Source organism: Jatropha curcas, chromosome 11, assembly GCF_041381405.1.
Source record: "Jatropha curcas cultivar XTBG-Jc1 chromosome 11, XTBG_Jcur_1.0, whole genome shotgun sequence".
Lineage (NCBI taxonomy): Eukaryota > Viridiplantae > Streptophyta > Magnoliopsida > Malpighiales > Euphorbiaceae > Jatropha > Jatropha curcas.
The window spans coordinates 8862046-8877989 of record NC_143161.1 but is presented as its reverse complement, the minus strand read 5'-3'; the positions used below and the strand labels follow the sequence as shown (position 1 = coordinate 8877989).

General features: G+C 31.0%; 1 protein-coding gene, 3 non-coding genes and 2 pseudogenes across 4 annotated transcripts; 1 reads left to right on the top strand and 5 right to left on the bottom strand.

The window, feature by feature from the left end:
* On the top strand, nucleotides 1–1687 carry LOC149492512 (AAA-ATPase ASD, mitochondrial pseudogene; annotated as a pseudogene).
* A 7297-nt stretch (nucleotides 1688–8984) lies between these two features.
* LOC105642443 (AAA-ATPase ASD, mitochondrial pseudogene) lies at nucleotides 8985–10736 on the bottom strand (annotated as a pseudogene).
* An 809-nt stretch (nucleotides 10737–11545) lies between these two features.
* LOC119370645 (small nucleolar RNA R64/Z200 family) lies at nucleotides 11546–11637 on the bottom strand. Its single transcript, XR_005178205.1, has one exon. It is a non-coding gene; the product is annotated as a small nucleolar RNA R64/Z200 family (small nucleolar RNA).
* Nucleotides 11638–11782: 145 nt separating this feature from the next.
* Nucleotides 11783–11859, bottom strand: LOC119370641 (small nucleolar RNA SNORD18). The gene has a single exon (XR_005178201.1). It is a non-coding gene; the product is annotated as a small nucleolar RNA SNORD18 (small nucleolar RNA).
* Nucleotides 11860–11946: 87 nt separating this feature from the next.
* Nucleotides 11947–12024, bottom strand: LOC119370642 (small nucleolar RNA Z199). Its single transcript, XR_005178202.1, has one exon. It is a non-coding gene; the product is annotated as a small nucleolar RNA Z199 (small nucleolar RNA).
* A 1353-nt stretch (nucleotides 12025–13377) lies between these two features.
* LOC105642437 (Pathogenesis-related thaumatin superfamily protein) lies at nucleotides 13378–15393 on the bottom strand. Its single transcript, XM_012227265.4, has 2 exons — nucleotides 15235–15393; nucleotides 13378–14190 (listed from the first exon to the last, which is right to left on the bottom strand). The coding sequence occupies exons 1-2, from the start codon at nucleotides 15377–15379 to the stop codon at nucleotides 13472–13474; spliced, it is 864 nt and encodes a 287-aa protein (XP_012082655.2). The 5' UTR covers nucleotides 15380–15393; the 3' UTR covers nucleotides 13378–13471.
* Between the last annotated feature and the right edge of the window lie 551 nt (nucleotides 15394–15944).

Sequence of the window (15944 nt, the reverse complement as noted above, 5' to 3'; positions counted from 1 at the left end):
TTATTAAATATCCAGCCAATTTCCACTATCAAATCAAGAGTTCTTACTCTTAAGAGAAAAAAAAAATGGGCATAGCAGAGGGTTTTACTCAGCTAGGTTCAGCAATTGCTGGCCTAATGTTTGCTTGGGCTATGTTTCAACAGTACTTCCCTTATCAACTTCGCAGCTATATTGATACTTATAGCCAAAAGATTATTAGCATCTTCTACCCATATATCCATATTATCTTTGATGAATATACCGGAGAGGACCTGCAACGGAGCGAGGTCTACGCCGCCATTCAAAACTACCTTAGCACCAACTCATCAATGCGGGCCAAGCGACTTAAAGCTGATGTAGTCAAAGATGGGAAGTCTGTGTTACTTACAATGGATCACCATGAAGAAGTTACTGATGATTTTCAAGGAATTAAAGTTTGGTGGACTTCAATCAAAAAGGATCCCCAAACGAAATCATTTTCTTTCTATCCTGAATTGGATGAGAGAAGGTTTTTCAAACTCACTGTCCATAGACGTTATAGAGATATCATTATTAAGTCTTATATAGATCATGTTATTAAAGAAGGAAAGGCCACTGCAGTTAAAAATCGGCAAAGAAAGCTTTATACTAATAATGCAAGCAAGGATTGGCATGGATGGAGAGGTACTAAATGGAGCCATGTTGTGTTTGAGCATCCAGCGACGTTTAACAGTTTGGCAATGGCGACAAAGTTGAAAGAACAGATCAAGAACGATTTAATCAAGTTCACTAAAGGGAAAGATTATTATGCCAAGATTGGAAAAGCTTGGAAAAGAGGTTATCTTCTTTATGGTCCACCAGGAACTGGGAAGTCAACGATGATTGCTGCTATGGCTAATTTCTTGAATTATGATGTTTATGATCTTGAATTAACTACAGTGAAGGATAACAGTGAGCTTAGAAAGTTATTGATTGAGACGACCAGTAAGTCTATTATTGTGATTGAGGATATTGATTGTTCTCTTGATCTTACTGGTCAAAGAAAGCCAAAGAAGGAGAAAGATGATGATGAAAAAGACGAGAATAAAGATCCGGTTTCTAAAAAGAAAAAGGAATTAGAAGAAGAAGCAAGTAAAAGTAGCAAGGTGACTCTATCTGGGCTTTTGAATTTCATTGATGGGATTTGGTCTGCTTGTAGTGGAGAAAGAATTGTAGTGTTTACTACTAATTATGTGGAGAAACTTGATCCAGCTTTAATTAGAAGGGGAAGAATGGATAGGCATATAGAAATGTCTTACTGTTGTTTTGAAGCCTTTAAGGTTTTAGCTAAGAATTATTTGGACATTGATTCTCATGAACTGTTTGTGAAAATTGAGAAATTGCTGGAGGAAGTTAAAATGACACCAGCTGATGTTGCAGAGAATTTGATGCCAAAATCAGTAGATGAAGATGAAGAGACTTGTCTGAAGAATTTGATTGCTGCTCTTGAGGAGGAAAAATTGAAAGCAGAGCAAGAAGAGAAAGAGAAAGAGCAAGATTCTAATAAAAAAGATGAGAAGGACAAAGAAGCTAATGGAGTATCAGTTAAAGAGATCAAAGAAAATGGCTTCACTGAAAATGGAAAGGTTTAAAATGATGACTTGCTATGTTTGTATTAATTATCGTAGATCTATTAATGCATAATATGAGTTGAATGAGAAGAAATTTGCGTTATATTGCATGATTTAAATTATACGACACCCTTTTTATATATATTTATTAATGCATAATTATGATTTACATTTTACATTATAAAATGTTTAATCAATTTCATTAAATTTCTTCATTGGTTGGACAATATATATCATCTCTAACAATAGTCAAAGTTTATGACTGATAAAAGAAGCTTTTTATTAGAATTGTAACATTTCTGTACCAATCAAATATTGAAATTTTACTTTTACAACTCACTGTTTCGTAGATTTCAACAATAAGAATAAACTAATTTTTTAAAAAAAAAAAATTCACCCATTAACTTAAATTTGAAATTTTCTAATATGGTCCACAAACAAAGAGGTGACTAAATTTTTCTAACTTAGATTCTGAAGTTTGGCTTCTTTCTCACACTGATAAAACAGGGTCTCAAAAGTTTTCCTTGTGGTTAATAATATGATTTTAATGCATAAAATTATATATTCCTTTTGTCTCAAAATATAAGTTGCTTTTAAATGATTATTTTATCATAAAATATAAATAGTTTTGAGCATTTTGAATAATAAATAATATTTTTTAATATTTTTCTTATTTAGATTAATTACAATAAATATTTTTACAAATAACTATTATTTTTTAAATAAAAAGCAATTTAGTGAAATTACTGAGTTTGTTATACTTAAAGTAATTCTTTAATTATTATACAACAACCGACAAAGAAAAAACAAAAGAATTTAATACGACAAACCGACACGGGCCAATTTGAACGCATGGTTTTAGTCAACCATTTAGCAATTGACTATTGACTATTTGGTCAACCATTTTTAAATTATTACGTGGGTTTGGATCATGTCATATCCTGCCAGTGGAAGGAACCAGGATTTTTCATAGAGACGAAAATAGATTTTCATATGATAAATAAAAAATAAATTTAATTTAAAAGAGTGTTTTGAAATATAATATTATTTTCATAAGCAAATATATTATATGTGGTCAAAATTATTTTAATGAAAATAGTATAAATAACAACAAAATAATAGAGATTTTTTTAATATACATCATGATTCTCAATAGGAAAAAAATAATTTCCTAAAATTTACATATCAGAAATTGCAATAAGAATAATTATTAGTATTTAAATTTTTAAATATGTTACTGTAATTTTAAAACTCAATCATTTCAATTTCATATTTTTTTTCAAAAAGACTATTAAAATAAAATCATTAATTATAATATTAAATTCATTCTTTTGAAAAAATTAAATATCATATGTGTTTATTTAACGAATTTAGAATTTTAAAGTTTTTTTAAATTGTTAAATTTTAATTAAATAACCAATGATAAATAATTGAAATATAAATTTGTAATACTATTGTATATTTAAAAATTACATAAATTTTATGTATTTAAAAATTACATACATTGAGAGGACTATGCTCCCATGAATCATGAATGGGTGGGCTGGACAGGTGGGCCTTGTCGGAGTTGCTTTTGTAGACTTTTATAAACATTATTTGCTTTTCGCTCCACCTCCACAAAAAAAAAAAATTCATTAAAACATTCCCATACACATATATGGAAAACATAAAAAATAATTGATCAATAAACCAATGGGAAAAAATTGTTTTTTTTTTCTTATTTATGTAATTCAACCAAATCAAAAAGAAAAGGAACAACTCCATCCGAGAAGCCCATAAAACGAGCTATTTTGGAAAAAAATAAATAAATGAAACGGTTTGTATGAATATTGTTGGGAATATTATAACATAATTGATTAACAATTTCATTTTGCAGGGATAGCGTTTAGGATAGAAAATTAAGGATTTCGGCTTTTAACGTTTTAGTCTCTTTTGCAATGACCTATACATATGAATTAAAAAAATTAAAATTATTATTCTTTTTCTACTTTTGACTGCGTGTGTGTTTCGCATAGATTTCAACTCAACACATGAGCTTTTTTTCTTCTGAAAAAAATTGGCAAATTTGGTTTTTGTTTTGTTTTTTTTTTTTTCTAAATATAGATTTTAATGTTTGAGTTTTCCTTCTATTTTGAGAAATGTAATCATGGTCCTATTTTGCTGACTGAAACGGTGAGTTTTAATTAAAACGGGGTGTTTTGGCATTGTTTAAAAGTTTGGTTCAAGTTTGCTGTGATAGAGACAGAGAGATCAAGGAGGGAGAATACAATGAAAATTACTGACTTAGAGTTTTAGAATGTTTAGTTTGTCTGATTTTCTTTGGATATTAATGAAACACCCTTAATTTTTATTTTTGAAACTTTTGAACTTTTATTAAATCAAAAATCTGAATTTTCGAATGTCTGGACTGCAAATACTGTTTAATTCTAATTCGAGCCCAAGTGTACGGAGTTGGGCTCAAGCCCAAATCATATTATTAAATATTTGTCGAGTGGAGAACCTTTAGAAATTTTTAAGAGTAACTATGGAGCACTAATTATTAAATTATTAAAAATGTATATGTATATGTGTGTGATTACTATATAAATTAATTATTCTAAAAATCTATTATTATTCTTATTATTTAGTAAATTGAGGAAATGTTCTAGAACCTAACTAAAAGAATCAAAATAAATCAAATCGGATTAGAAAACCTGCAAATCGAGCCAAATCATTGAATCAGACCAAACCAGTTCGAATTGAACCGGAATGATCCAGAAACCGACCTACTTTCTTTCTTTCTTTTTTTTCTCTCCTTTCTTCTTCTTCCTCGAGGGCGACCTCACCTGGCCCTCTCCTCCTCTCGTTTTTCGATCACCGGAGACCAGCGCCACGCCTTGCCGTCGCCTCCACGCCACAGCGGATTCCGGCCTCCCTTCTCATCTCTCTTTCGTCTCTAGCGTGCGCAGAAGGTGCAGGAGAGCCGCGACATCCTTCGATCGGAAAATTGCGTCGAGCCTCCTCCTGCTTGATTTGCCGGCGGCGTCGATGAAGAAGCTTCGGTCTCTTCTTCACTCTCTCCATCCTGTTCCGGCTGGCGCATCAAACCCAAGAGCTGCTTGCAATAGGTACAGTCGCGCTATCTGCTTTCCTTTCGAATTTTCGACGAGTTGGGTAAATTATTTTCAACCCTTTTTAATTCATTTCATGAATTTTGATCCTGAATTGGAGAGTTGATATAGAAATGGAACTTCTCAGCTACTGTTATGAAGATTAACTAAGAAATTTTGATAAAAAAAATAAATAAAAATAATAATAATATATAAATGGAAGCTATAAATTGAATTCACATATAGAATAGCTAGATTATTGAATCTATTATGAATTTTTGTAAGGAAACGATGATTCGTTAGTACGATAGTAGGTATTTTTGGTTGTTGGTTGAATTCTTGGTATGTTATGAAGGAAACCTTGATTGTACCATTTCAATTGAACTATAAACTGAAATGGCGAAAGAATTGAGAAACCTGAAATGGCAGCATGCCATTTTAATTAATTAGCTTGAACAATTACTGTGGTATAATGCAAACAAAGTTTTAAATTAAGTTCTTGGTGGGAAATAGGTTAAGTAGCATATGATGTATGAGTTTAATCAATAACTCAAGGTTTCTTTGATATAATGGCAGCTTCTAGTTAGAGAAAATCATGGATTTTTGCTTAAACCAAGTTTATATTGTTGGAATAAATGTGCTCTTCATAACTTGTTGTGGATGTAGAGGTTCTAATGACTAAATTTGATGAGAATTGAGAAACTTTTGGTAGTGGCGGCATCTATTTTCAATAATTTATATAGATTATTGCTTGATATGGAATATTTGAAGTAGTAGATCTAATTATTTTTAAGAATTAGTCAGTTGGTATATTTTAAGTTGTAAATTGGATTTCTTAGTAGAGGTATTCATTAAATTTTAGTTTAATTGAAGCATTTGTTCTTAGTGGCTAATTTAAAAATTTGATGAAGGTATAAATATGTGAGTGTTACCTTTAAGCAAGGATGAAGAAATGAAGGCTTGATAAAGAGTTCTATAATATTTAAAGGCTAGGTAACTATCAAACGAGGATGGTTGAATTTAACTTATTGATACAAGTTTGTTTATAAACTGTACATTTATTTGATAATTAGTTAGAGAACAATTAATAATATCGTTGGAACATGCTTGGAGGTTATTATAATTTGTAAATTAATTGGTGAATGTTGACATGGTTGTTTTGAAAGGAGGATGGGAATTAAGTTGATTGATTGCCCGACGGATGGGCTGTGTGTATTGATTGATAAATATATAATATTATTGTGATATTTAAACAGGTAGATAGTCATATTTTTAGGGGAGGTTCTGCCGAAATTTCAATAGAACCTAGACTAATTTTAATTAATAACAAAATAACTAAGCTTATTTAGATAAATCCTATAATTTGATACATAATAAATAAAGTGCTCTAATTATTTATTTATTATCATTATTATTCATTTAATTATTCAATTATTTATTTATTTCCATTATTATTGTTTATTATTATTATTATTTATTTTTATTATTGTTGTTTATTGTTAATACTATTTACTTATTTATTTGCATTTGATTTTGGATGTCTAATTGTGCATTGCATTACGATGTTTAATTGATTAATATGCTTGCATTTAATTGCAATACTTGATTAATTGTGTTGTGATATTGCTGTGCTTTGTTTGTGTGGAATTGGGATGAAGTGGGTCACCATGGGTTTGTGAGACCGTTACCGTTATATGGATCCTGATTACCGTTACCGTTATATACCATTACCGTTATATGGATCCTTAGCCAGGTAAATGGGAGATCGGCGCCCCCGTGTGCACCTACCGTTACCGTTACCGTTAACCACAGGATGGCCTCTCGTCGTTGCGCACCTGATAGTCTAGATTTGATTGCAGCCCGCAGGGTGGCCTCCTGTTGTGTGCGCCTGATGATCTAGATTGGATGGAGACCACCGAGTTGCCTCCTGTTGGTATATATATGTATATAAAAAAAAGAGAGAATGGAAAAAAAATGAGAGGGCTGGTCAAGTGAGGATTAAACCGGTCGGCCAGTATGAGGGATCGGCTCCCTGGTGCACATGTGAGTGGATGAGCCATGTGGGAGGATGGCTCATCGGGGTTTCAGTGACGCCACAGACCAATTTCCACGTGATGTGATTATTTGAAGGTGATATTAATTGTGATTACTGGTGATATGCCATTTGTGTGACTGACTGTATGAGCATATAACTAGTCGGATGACTAGATTGATATATTTACACATTTGTGTGAATGTGTGTGTTGTGCAATAATAGTTGCTCCTTAGAAAGCTCACATATCTTGTTTAATTTTTCAGGAAGTAAGTTTCTTTTTAATTCGGTCAAGCTATGTTCCTTCGTTGCAGGGCTAGAAAGAAAATTTTACTAGTTCAATAATTATTTTGCTATGCATCTATATGTATAAAATTCTATGTATATCTATCAGTTAGTGATTCCGCAGTTGTAGAATTTGTGTACAATTAGTCGTGTATTAACATAGACGATATAATTATGCGAGCCCATATTAAAAATGTGATGTATTGTTAATTGGGCCGGAACTGTGGAATGTTGTAACTGATAAATTTGGGCCGAGATTTAATAGAACCTTGAGGTTTATTTTCTTATTAATATGGGCTGAATGTTTAAAATTGTATTGAGATAGTAAATTTTTAGTGTTTCAGGTTTACTACGGGTCTCAGGGGCCTTAAGCTTACCTAGGCCCTAGTGCCGGTCCGGCCCATGGAATCGGGTCGTGACAATTAATCTGTGATTTTGATTTTATTTGACTTATGCATGATTTTGTTTATTCTTGTCGGAACTTCCCCTTCTTCTTGTTGGGAAAAAGTATCTATTTAACACGTCACTTATTAAAAAAACACGTAATTTTTCTTTTTTTTTTTAAAACGTAATTTTTCTTTTTTAAAAGAAAAAAAAGTAATTTAATTCCTCTCTCATCGTTTCGATTCCAATGTAACCTACCAAGACATCCATAACCGCCGCCGCCTCCGCCATCTGCATCATCAAGCTGAGACTTATCAAGATCGGTGGTTAAAAGAGCAAAACAGCTGTCCAACAGATCACACGATGTAAAGATTTTTTACTGTGAAAATATAAATTTGCTTATAGAACACAATTATTAACTCTTATTTTTCATTTGATTAATTTCGAATCCATCAATAAACCAATAGGAAAGAATTATTTTTTTTTCTTATTTACGTAATTTAACCAAATTAAAAAGAAAAGGAACAACTCCATCTGAAAAGCCCCATAAAGGAGCTATTTTGAAAAAAAAAAAAAAAAAAAAAAAAAAAAAAAAAAAAAAAAGAAGCTAAATGAAACGGTTTGTATGAACATTGTTGGGAATATTATAACATAATTGATTAACAATTTCATTTTGCAGGATAGTGTTTAGGATAGAAAATTAAGGATTTCGGCTTTTAACGTTTTAGTCTCTTTTGCAATGACCTGTACATATGAATTAAAAAAAATTGAAATTATCTTTCTTTTTCTACTTTTGACTGCGTGTGTGTTCCGCATAGATTTCAACTCAACACATGAAATTTTTTTCTTCTGAAAAAAAGGGCAAATTTGGTTTTTGTTTTGTTTTTTTTTTTTTTCTAAATATAGATTTTAAAGTTTGAGTTTTCCTTCTATTTTGGGAAATGTAAGCATGGTCCTATTTTGCTGACTGAAACGGTGAGTTTTAATTAAAATAGGGTGTTTTGGCATTGTTTAAAAGTTTGGTTCAAATTTGCTGTGATAGAGATAGAGAGATCAAGGAGGGAGAATACAATGAAAATTAACGACTTAGAGTTTTAGAATGTGTAGTTTGTCTGATTTTCTTTGGATATTAACCTGTGATTTTGATTTTATTTGACTTATGCATGATTTTGTTTATTTTTGTCAGAAAAAATCTACTTCCCCTTCTTCTTGTTGGGAAAAAGTATCTATTTAATATGTCACTTATTAAAAAAACACATAATTTTTCTTTTTTTTAAAAAACGTAAATTTTTTTTTTAAAAGATAAAAAAGTAATTTAATTCCTCTCTCATCGTTTCGATTTCAATGTAACCTACCAGGACATCCATAACCGCCGCTGCCTCCGCCATCTGCATCATCAAGCTGAGACTTATCAAGATCGGTGGTTAAGAGAGCAAAACAGCTGTCCAACAGATCACACGATGTAAAGATTTTTGACTGAGAAAATATAAATTTGCTTATAGAACACAATTTTTCATTTGATTAATTTCGAATCCTAATTTTTCAACTTATTGATGCTCAAATAGGAACACTTTACTCTTGCAAATCTAAAGAGTAAATCTACATAAAATACCCAATTCAGTCATGTTTTTGAGCTTTGCTAATTTTATTTCTCAGTTAAAGTCTTCAAAGAGAATCCCCTTTTTCCCCATTTTCACTCAAGTCATTTTCTTTGATTTCTTTAACATTGTTCTTTACAAGCTTTCTCTTTCTCTTCTTGCTCTGCTTTTAACTTCTCTTCTTCCTCAGCCTTCTTTCTTGCTTCCTCTTCCTTTGCCTCCTCAAGAGCAGCAACCAAATTCTTTAAACGAGTCTCTTCATCTTCATCTTCATCTTCTGATTTTGGCATGAAAATCTCTGAAACGTCAGCTGGTGTCATCTTCACTTCCTCCAACAGTTTCTCAATTTTCACAAACAATTCGTGAGAATCTATGTCCAAATGAGTCTTAGCTAAAACCTTAAAGGCTTCAAAACAACAGTAAGACATTTCTATGTGCCTATCCATTCTTCCCCTTCTAATTAAAGCTGGATCAAGTTTCTCCACATAATTAGTAGTAAACACTATAATTCTTTCTCCACCACAAGCAGACCAAATCCCATCAATGAAATTCAAAAGCCCAGATAGAGTCACCTTGCTACTTTTACTTGCTTCTTCTTCTAATTCCTTTTTCTTTTTAGAAACCGGATCTTTATTCTCGTCTTTTTCATCATCATCTTTCTCCTTCTTTGGCTTTCTTTGACCAGTAAGATCAAGAGAACAATCGATATCCTCAATCACAATAATGGACTTACTGGTTGTCTCAATCAATAACCTTCTAAGCTCACTGTTATCCTTAACTGTAGTTAATTCAAGATCATAAACATCATAATTCAAGAAATTAGCCATAGCAGCAACCATCGTCGTCTTCCCAGTTCCTGGTGGACCAAAAAGCAAATAACCTCTTTTCCAAGCTTTCCCAATCTTGGCGTAATAATCTTTCCCTTTAGTAAACTTGATCAAATCGTTCTTGATCTGTTCTTTCATCTTTGTCGCCATTGCCAAAGTATCAAAACTCGCAGGATGCTTAGACACCGCATGACTCCATTTGGTAGCTTTCCATCCATACCAATTATCACTTGGATTATTAGTATAAAGCTTTCTCTGCCTATTCTTAACAGAAATCGCTTTCCCTTCTTTAATAACATGATCTATGTAAGACGTCATAATGGTTTTTCTATGACGCCCATGGACAGTGAGATTAAAATATCTTCTCTCATCCCTGTCAGGATAGAGGGAAAAAGACTGTGTTCTGGGGGTATTTTTCCTTGAAGACCACCAGATTTTGATTCCATTGAAGTCATCAGTAATTTCTTCATGATCATCCATAGTAAGAACAACAGATTGGTTATCTTTAACAACATCAGCCTTTAACCGCTTGGCGCGCATAGAAGAGTTGGCGCTAAGGTAGCTTTGGATGGCGGTATAGACTTCGCTGCGCTTCAGACGCTCGCCTGTTTATTCATCGAAGGTGATGTGAATATAAGGAGAGGTAAAATCTATCAATTTGTTTAAATATGTTCTGGCGTAGCCACGAAGTTGATCAGGGAAGTACTGTTGAAACATAGCATAAGCAAACATTAGGCTTCCAATTGCGGTGCCAAGATTAGTCCACATCTCTAGTACACTCATCTTGTTTGGATAGAGAGAAAATATTTTGTTTTGGCTTGAAAGATGAGAAAAGAAATGTGTTGGGGTTTGGTATATATAGTGAAGAGATACAGAGTATAATGCTATGTTTGGCTTTGTGAAATTTTTAGTTTTAGTTTTCTTGGTAATTACCTGTTTCTTTCTTACTAGCTTCCTGTATATATCGAAGAAGGTGTCATGAGGATTAGATTGTAATTTTAATCTAGACAAAAAAACCAAAAAAGGGATTGTTGGATTCGAGTTTCATTGAATTCAATTATAAATTAAAACAAAGATTAATTTGATCCTGAATTTATTTAACAAGTTAAAAATTTTAAATTTGAGCTTTTTAATCAATTTAGCTTTTAAATTTATATAAAATGATTAAAAAAATTTAATTTCACTTTTTAAATTTAGCCATTATTTCTATCTCAAATTTAAACATAAAAACTCAATTTTGAAAATTATTCTATCATAAGATTTTTTTTGTAAATATATGTATCTTGTAAAATTCAAATCATCAAATAAGTCTTTTGTTTTCTATCACAAGCTACATTTTTTCCTGGTAACAGGGGCGAATACATCGATGAAATAAAATTTGAATAATTTCTTAAATGTATTACCACATCTCTAAAAATTAGGCCCCTTTTCCAGAATAAGCTCATCACACCCTGACCCTAGAGTTTACTTCACAGTTAATGAAAAGGTCTTCCAAAAATATATCAATTTATTTTTAAAAAACGTTAATATAAAAATGATGTAACGTGACATTGAGGTTAATGTGGATCCAGATCACTTAATACTGTTTTTTTCTTTCAGAAGTTTGAATAAAGTTTGGGTTTTTTATAAAATAATTCTTTTAAAGAAAAGACTTCAAAATGCCCTCATTTGGACCATGGTAAATTAAATTAAAGAAGGTAAATCCCAGCCCAATGCTTCTCAATTTTAAAGAGCTCTTCTTTTCTCAATTTGGGATAACTCACTTCTGCTCAGAGAGATGAAATTTCTTCTCATTGATTGAAAATCTCTGAAGTCTGACATGTGAATAATTTCATAGATTCATCACAGCAGAAGCTTCAAATCACATTTTAAGCTTACATATCAAAAAAAACTAATAAACAAGACTCAATTTAAAATTTCTGCCACAATTAATTTCTTTACAAAAATTAAATTCTAAAATAATATTTTTAAAAAATTCCAAAATCTGATATATTAAAATGAGATCAGAGTGTGCTAAAATGGTAATCAGTCACGGTTAAATCAGAAACACGGACCAAAAATTACTCATCATATCTCATCTAAAAATTTCAAAAGAAAAAGAAAATTGAAAAAATCAAAAACCTTCAGAGATCTAAAAGGAAAAAAAAAAAAACATTCATAATCAATCATCAGAGACTTAAATACCATGAATCATGGAACGTATTCCATCATATTGTTGCAGTTTTTTCTCATCAATTGATTGAGAATTTTCATTCTTCTCCTTATTTTTTCAGAAAAACCGAACTTAAAAACAAGAAATCACAGAGAATCACAAAATTACTGAGAAACAAAAAGATAAAAAATCAAACAAGATCTTGAAGCGAGACGCGCGACCACAAAACCCCTTGCTCGCTGCTACACTTGTAAAACTGCTGTGTTCGCTGAATATTTATAGCGGCGAGACCGAAACCCTAATATCTATGGTGAACCCTTCCAGTTATCTAATGAGCGCCGAGGGGTGGAGACTGGACTGGAGCTTTACTATCTTCTAATGGGCCCATGCAGAGGAACTGTCATTCATGATAATGGGCTGTTGAATATTGTAATAAGCCGATATGGAGGCCCACTAATCATGACTCGTTGGGCTAGTACAACTTTTTTTTCTTTCTTTGTTTGTCAAGAACTGGCTCAAACCATGCCCAATTCAATGCCAAGATCTTCACGGATTAAAATTTTTTATATTAGTTAAATTTACTATTTTGCATAATTCATAAGTGGATATCTCTCTTTTTTTTAAATATATTAAATAATTCATCACATTTATTTTCGATAACAAAATAGTCACGCATTAAGATAATCAAAATATTCTTTAAAATGGATAAAGAAACAAATATATGTATAAAGAAAATATTAATATTTCTTTATAGGTAGTTAATCAGGTGCGGTCTGATTAATTTTTTTATCCACATGAGGAGTGGGAGGTCTCTAAAGGACACGTGGTACTTATGGAAAACTTAAAAAAATGAAAAATTATAATACGATTCTTGTGATTTGTAAAATACAATTAGTTCATCCCTATCTTTTTTAACATATACTAATTTATTTCTGTATTTTTTTTTTTTTTTGTTACACTATTAGATCTTTCCATCCAATTTTTGCATCTTTTCCACTAAATCAACAAGAAAACACATGGGTCAAAAGAGATACTAAACTATTATAGCAAAATAATTACAGCGCAGTTTCTATTATTTGAAAAATACAACTAATTTGTTCATGAGTTTTTAAACTAATTACAGTGCATCATTTCATAAAGTAATTAATGGAAAATGTGCAAAAATTGGACGAAAGGACCTCATAATCTGTCGGAAGTAAACTATAAGAATATTTTAGTCTATTTTCTAAAAGAAGACAAAGACGAACTAATTGTATTTCACAAACACAGGGATCGTATTGTAATTTTTCCTTTAAAATTTTTTTTTTTCTCTTTCCATTCCATCCCTCCCTTTCCTTCCCTTTAAAAAACCCTTTCTTTCTTTCTAACCCATCATTTAAATTTTCAAAGTTTAACTTTGAATCAAAGCTACAAGGACAGAAATATAAATCAGAATATTAATGTGCTAAACACAAATTAAAAATTTTGTTTTATTTGACAAAGCAAAGTTCAGTGCTGATCATATTACAAGCCTATATTAATCAGCATATAATCTATTTACATGGAATTGAGCTCACCATCACCCCAAGATGAAGGACAAAAGGTAATAACATACTCTTTAGATGCACAATTAACCAATGGGGGTGGTGAATCAAAAGCATAGCTATAGTAATTAGGGCAAGCCTTCTTAAATACATTTGAGTAAACATTAGGTTTGCATTTCTCTGGACTCCCAAACTCATTTCTACAACAAAATGAGTCGAGATTAAAAGCCAAGCAAGCGCTTTTACACGCTATAATTTCTCCATTATTGTTAATTACTTGAAGCTCGTGAGGGCATAAGCTATTTAAATTTTTCGAGCAGCCTCCAATTGTACATTTCGACGATAATGGTCTACTTGTAATTGAAATCGGAATGTTATACCCATCGACTAAGCTCACATCATAGAAATTCGGCTTACTTTTATCTGCTTGGAGAGAGATTTGTACTAGCGTAACCGGAGGTATGCCTATTAGTCCATTACAAGCTAATCGGCCATCACAATCGCCTGTCTGACAAGCCGGAAGCCGATTAGAGCTGAAATTACAACCAGTTCGAGCCCAAATTCGACCGTTCCAATCCCATGGAGCAATTATCTGTTGAGATTTACCTGAGGGAAGGTAGAATCCACCATCAGCTATTACAGGGTGGCCTGTGTTTGGAGCTGTTGCTGGCCATATGGGAAATGGGCATTTGTTGTGCACAAAAAATGTAACTTGATGTGCTAATATGGACCCTGCAAAAATTTATCTAAGTGTCAAACTTAATTAATTTGCGAGTGAATTTTCATTCGTAAATTCCCTCAAAAAAAATTTTTCACTAGTAAAATTTATTTGTAATAACTTATACGTTGGATATCCTAATTATTAATTATGAAATTTATTTACCCCTGGTTTCAGAGGCTAGTAGCAAATACCAATATTAAATAATTGATGTTTAAATTATGCGCATGCAAATGCGGTTTGGTTCCGAACCGAATCGCAAAAATCAAACGTAGTTTTTTTTTTTTTTTTTTAAACTGAACCAAACTGAAGTAAGTTTGGATACCGAATCAAACCGGTGAGTTTGGTTCGATACATCAATTATGTCAAATGGTTCGATTTTACTCATACATAATTGCTTTGCAATAACCCATTTAAAGATTGAAAACCGAAGCCGAAACCAGAAATCAAATATCAAACCCAAAATCAGAAATAATTGAGTTTGATTCGATTTTCGATTTTTCTAAAATTTGCTCACCCCTAGTTTAAATTACAATGTCAAGTAATTTTAGTCAAGTCAAATATATAATTTTACTAATTTTGTTTTTGTTTACAAATTTTATTATTTTTTATTTTGTTTACAAATTTGATAAGATTTGGTTAAATATAATCAAATTTTATAAAATAAATTATATATATATAAACATAATAAGTTTATAAGTTTATTTTCATCTAAAAAAAAAGTTCATAAGTTTATTTAGAGTAAAAAAGCTCCAAAAATTTACACAGAATTGCAACAAACTTAAGAAATGGAAGTAAAATGTGCGATCATCATAACTAATCTTAATCTAATTGTTGAATTATCTCACAATAATATAAGTTTATAAGTAAAATGTGAATTGTAATGGAACATAATACAGTGTAATCAAAAATATTTTTAATAGAGATATTACGTTAAAAATATTTTTGATTATATTACATTATATTCCATTATAGGTAATAAAACATAACACAATAGTAACCGAAAAAATAATATATAATTAAATTAACAAAGAACAAAACAACAATAGTAATTTTACCAGATAACAAAGAAATCAGTATCAAGAAGAGAAAACAAACAGCATCGGTGCTCTTCAGAATCTTCATTTTTGAATGGAATTTGAATGAAAGAGAAAAAAAGTGTAGAAACCTATTTATAGTTGAAGAGATGTTGAAAAGGGACATTTCATCTCTTCCATTGCACTTTAAGGTTTTGAAAAAGGGAAACTTTATAGACAAGAGATTAACTTATAATTATCTTTCTTTAGCTATTTTATCATATCCTTCCTTAAAAGTAAATCAAGCAACAACATTAGGTGACAAATATTATATAAGTTGACACTTGCAAAATGTTTGTTTGACGTCAATTTAGCTTTAAGGGAAGGAAATTATGATGACTAATGGCCATCATAATATAAAAATATAAAAATATATAAAATAAATTAATCAATGACTTAGTGTAGTAGTAAAATATTTTTATAGTTTTATAGATTAAAATTTTAATATTTTTAATTAATTTTCAATTTCCAAGTAAATAACACTGCATCAGTTATTTAAAAAATATTTTTCAAAAATAAATTATTTTTCTGAAAACTGAGATACCTAGGAATTTGCTGATGGAATATAATAAATTTGTTAGAATTCTAGCTGCAAAACAAGTTATGAAACTTATCTTTCCAAAACAAGGTATGAAAGATTGGGAAAGTATGTGATTTTAATATGTGGTTCATATGAACTTGAATTCTCCAAC

Bases quoted from the DNA above. Each gene is read 5' to 3' on its own strand.
- LOC105642437 (XM_012227265.4), bottom strand. From the start codon at position 15,379: ATGTCCCTTTTCAACATCTCTTCAACTATAAATAGGTTTCTACACTTT. The intron at 14,191-15,234 runs GTAAAATTACTA...AAATTTTTGCAG, and splicing joins ACTGATTTCTTTGTTATCTG to GGTCCATATTAGCACATCAA.